Here is a 4,062-nt window from a genome sequence, read left to right on the forward strand (position 1 = left end):
CTGTCTGCCAATTTTGTATAAGGCAGTACAATCATGATTTTCTCTATTCCTGCCAATAAATATGAAAACTAATTAATACAGATGGGTATAGGGATATATTTTACAAAAATAGTAAATGAGATAATATACAGGGTCTCTTTAAAAAATCAAGATAGAAATAATTACAATATTGCGATAAGTGGAAAAACTTTGACCCATTTTCCCAAAATGTATTATGTTGTTGCAGGATCTACATAACATACAGGTAACTTTTCTTTGTTGCGATTTAGAAAAGCGGAAAAAAATATGCATAAAAATGAAATTCGGTTTTTATTTGAGAATACAATTTTTTTTCAACAAAAGCACTTATAATGTATTCAATATTGATTAAACTTTTTCCAATTCCTCCTTCTCAGCTTTGTATTTGTAATGTAGATCATTACAGTCATTATTATCAATGTGTATCCAACCAGTCGATTTCATATGATAGACTCTAACAATCCCACCAGAATATGCATCCCTATGAGTGGCATGATAAATGGACCTACGACCTAAATCATAAGCTTCTTCATCAGTTAAATGCCATTTATAACCGGAATCTAATACACCAAAAGCATAAATTGAACCAGAACCAACACTGAAAACCTTGCCAGGTGTTCTAGTGCCTTCAGAATCTATATAATACAACTGGGGACCCTATAACTATATCTTATAAGAAACACTTAATTATACAAAATTAAAATAGTACCCTTTTATCCCAGCCAGCAAGCATCATGCCTATACTGAGACCCATTCCCTTGTAATTGTAAATCATGTTTGCCATCAGTTTGGATGCAGCTGCTACAGAAATGCGTTCTCTGTTTCTCAACTCATATAATCGACATTGTTTTGCTAAAACACGGTCCCAATAAACACAATCCGCAGCACCTCCGGCCAATGTGCCTAAAATTTCTGTTCTGGGATGCTTAATGGGACAAGTACCACAGCAACAAACCTAACAGAAAATCGCTAATTTCCACAACCTTCTTGACCGTTTGAGAACCTATGAACTGGCCGCCAGTTGCTCGGGAATCCACTGCCAATACAACCCCTCCTTCATATATGAACCCCAAAGTCGTAGTACCATGATCAAACTGAATTTTTATGTCGCGGCCGGCATCGTCGCGGGTAAAATTTGCTAAGCTTTGCGAAGGCTGATATACAAACATTTACATAAACTATTACCTACCAAGCAGTGAAATGTACGTTTCTTACATTGCTGAAAGGAGGAAGTTCAAGTTGCGAATTGTTAAAGATATTTCTGTTATAACTAAAAACATCATTAGGCTTCACATCTTCCACTTTCTTAGAGAAACTGAAATCTTTAAAGCCGCATACTTCAGCCAAAGCCATTGTATGCCAATGTAATTATTGTAACGGGGATGAAAGTCAAATAGAAACTGATCCACGAATATAGTTGTCCAGGCCACGGTATGGTGGCGCCGTTTTATAAATAATATTCAACTGTGGCTCCTAACATTACTTGTTTTTTTTTCGCATGAATATTCGCTTTAAATTGAATTGAAATTAAAGTTGAAAGTATAATATTTAGATATCTTGACCTTTCATCTGGAAATAGATTTCCAATTTTTTATACTGAGTTGGCATTTCCAAACCTTAGTATTCTCTGAGTGTAACCTATATTAATCGGAGTGAACTTCAGCAGAGAATCTGAATATTATAAAAAATGCATAAATGAATAACATTTGAAAAACTATTGGTAAAAAAATAAAAATTAGATTTTGACACAACCAATCTTATTGGCGATCTGTCAACGATCATCTTGGTTTGTTTATTTATGTATATAAATTTTGTGATTTCTGTACTGCCATGTCGATTCCATTCAATGAATCATCTAATTGAGGAATTAGAATTAGGAGCCATGAATCTTTTTGTGGTATTTCAACATGAATTACAAATAATATAGAATGAGAAGAAGCTATGTAAAATACTTCAACATACACGTTTTAAATAATAACAATGCATCAAATATTAATATTGTTAAAATAGAAACTTAATAATGAATGCAGCTAAATATCATTATTATTGAACATATAATATATATGGATACAGTGGATGTTCACTTGTTGAAGCAATATCTTCGAAGGGAAGAACCATATTAGATATAGCAGACTTTAGGTTCTAAAAAACAAGAATTACTTAATTTCTTAAACCACCACTGCTTCCATAAAGCATATTTCCGAAAACGTATGCTCATAATTCATAATAAATCGCGATTTTAAATCAGTTCAAAAGAATAATTTCTGCAAAGTCTGTAACCTAGAGACAATTTTCCTTTGTTGAAATGTTTCCCATATAATTTTGTTTATTATGCCAAGTCTTAAAAGAAGGAAAAAATATGGATAAAAGTGAAATTTGAGTTTTTATTTCAGAATACAATTTTCTTTAATATAAAAATATATATAATGTATTTAATATAGATCAAACTTTTTGCAATTCCTCCTTCTCAGCTTTATATTTGTAGTATAGATCATTACAGTCATTATTATCAATGTGTATCCAACCAGTCGATCTCATATGATAGACTCTAACAATGCCACCAGAATATGCATCCCTATGAGTGGCATGATAAATGGACCTACGACCTAAATCATAGGCTTCTTCATCAGTTAAATCCCATTTGTAACCAGAATCTAATACCCCATAAGCATAAATTGAACCAGAACCAACACTGAAGACTTTTCCCGGTGTTCTAGTGCCTTCGGCATCTATATAATACAGCTGGGGACCCTGTAATTATGTTCTATGAGAAACATTCAATTCTACAACATTAAAAATTTACCCTTTTATCCCAACCGGCGAGCATCATACCTATACTGAGGCCCATTCCCTTGTAATTGTAGATCATATTTGCCATTAATTTGGATGCTGCTGCTACAGAAATACGTTCTCTGTTTCTCAACTCATATAAACGACACTGTTTTGCCAGAACACGGTCCCAGTAAACGCAATCGGCCGCACCGCCTGCCAATGTACCTAACAATTACTGCAGTTTTGGAATGCTTAATAGGACAGGTACCATAACAACAAACCTAACAGAAAATCGCTAATTTCCACAATTTTCTTGACCGTTTGAGAACCTATAAACTGGCCGCCAGTTGCTCGGGAATCCACCGCCAATACCACTCCCCCTTGATACATGAATCCCAAAGTCGTGGTGCCATGATCAAACTGAATTTTGATGTCACGACCCTCATCATCACGGGTAAAATTGGCTAAGTCTTGAGAAGGCTAAGATACAAAATTTTATGTAAATTATTACGAACCAAGGATATATATGTTGCTCACATTCCTGAACGGAGGAAGTAAAAGTTGCGAATTGTTAAAGATATTCCTATTAAAGCTGAAAACATCATTGGGCGGCACATCTTCCACCTTTTTGGAGATACTGAAATCTTTAAACCCGCATACTTCAGCCAAAGCCATTATTTCCAAATGAAATTAAAACCTATATTAACCAGAGTGAACCCAAATATCACAATGATTCTACAAATTCAAAATTGAAAGACACAGATGACAGCACACGGAATTCTAAGGTTAACAGCACACATACATACCACATACAATATTTTTTTTAATCGCTATGGATATTTGGCGGAAACACTCGCCCAAAAGGGTTCGTAAACTGTGAAAGAAATGTATTAAAATGCGAAAATATAAACTGAAATGAAAAAATTTTTGTCATTATATGGAAAACTTTCTTTTTCCGACTATATACATTACTGCAATGATATGCAAAACAAGTATGTCATAGTCATTATTATTAGAGAACTTATGATTGTAATCGTTTAGCTTGATTTTTTTGTGAATAAACCTAAATAAAAATTGTATTTTTCTAATCCCGTTTCTAAAATATCCATTATGGAATTTAAAATAAATGTGTGAATAGCGATGTAAATAAATAATATTATACAACTTATGTTTTACAGCTTAGCTTTTATTGCTATTGTAACCTATGAATATTAAATAATAATAAATTAAATATAATTAAACCCTGATGAAAGTACACAATTATTTTAATGC

The 4,062-nt window shown here is 33.2% G+C and overlaps 2 protein-coding genes across 3 annotated transcripts; both read right to left on the reverse strand.

Annotated features, from left to right (window-relative positions):
- Positions 1-299: 299 nt before the first annotated feature.
- On the reverse strand, positions 300-1,656 carry LOC132698644 (proteasome subunit beta type-5-like). Of its 2 annotated transcripts, none has more exons than XM_060664841.1 (4): positions 1,208-1,656; positions 974-1,161; positions 728-921; positions 300-675 (listed from the first exon to the last, which is right to left on the reverse strand). In XM_060664841.1, the coding sequence occupies exons 1-4, from the start codon at positions 1,369-1,371 to the stop codon at positions 367-369; spliced, it is 855 nt and encodes a 284-aa protein (XP_060520824.1). In that variant the 5' UTR covers positions 1,372-1,656; the 3' UTR covers positions 300-366. The 2 variants fall into 2 exon arrangements, with proteins under 2 accessions (XP_060520824.1, XP_060520830.1); XM_060664847.1 differs by having other exon boundaries at positions 974-1,172; positions 1,234-1,640.
- A 726-nt stretch (positions 1,657-2,382) lies between these two features.
- On the reverse strand, positions 2,383-3,578 carry LOC132699620 (proteasome subunit beta type-5-like). The gene is made up of 4 exons (XM_060666442.1): positions 3,328-3,578; positions 3,072-3,270; positions 2,822-3,015; positions 2,383-2,769 (listed from the first exon to the last, which is right to left on the reverse strand). The coding sequence occupies exons 1-4, from the start codon at positions 3,463-3,465 to the stop codon at positions 2,461-2,463; spliced, it is 840 nt and encodes a 279-aa protein (XP_060522425.1). The 5' UTR covers positions 3,466-3,578; the 3' UTR covers positions 2,383-2,460.
- Positions 3,579-4,062: the final 484 nt, after the last annotated feature.

Source organism: Cylas formicarius, unplaced genomic scaffold (assembly GCF_029955315.1).
Source record: "Cylas formicarius isolate icCylForm1 unplaced genomic scaffold, icCylForm1.1 PGA_scaffold_10__41_contigs__length_53128322, whole genome shotgun sequence".
NCBI classification, from domain to species: domain Eukaryota; kingdom Metazoa; phylum Arthropoda; class Insecta; order Coleoptera; family Brentidae; genus Cylas; species Cylas formicarius.

Bases quoted from the DNA above. Each gene is read 5' to 3' on its own strand.
- LOC132698644 (XM_060664841.1), bottom strand. From the start codon at position 1,371: ATGGCTTTGGCTGAAGTATGCGGCTTTAAAGATTTCAGTTTCTCTAAG. The intron at 1,162-1,207 runs GTAGGTAATAGT...GCCTTCGCAAAG, and splicing joins AACGTACATTTCACTGCTTG to CTTAGCAAATTTTACCCGCG. The intron at 676-727 runs GTACTATTTTAA...ATATAGTTATAG, and splicing joins TTGCTGGCTGGGATAAAAGG to GGTCCCCAGTTGTATTATAT.
- LOC132699620 (XM_060666442.1), bottom strand. From the start codon at position 3,465: ATGGCTTTGGCTGAAGTATGCGGGTTTAAAGATTTCAGTATCTCCAAA. The intron at 3,271-3,327 runs GTGAGCAACATA...TTTGTATCTTAG, and splicing joins TACTTCCTCCGTTCAGGAAT to CCTTCTCAAGACTTAGCCAA. The intron at 3,016-3,071 runs GTTTGTTGTTAT...AGTAATTGTTAG, and splicing joins AATTAGCGATTTTCTGTTAG to GTACATTGGCAGGCGGTGCG.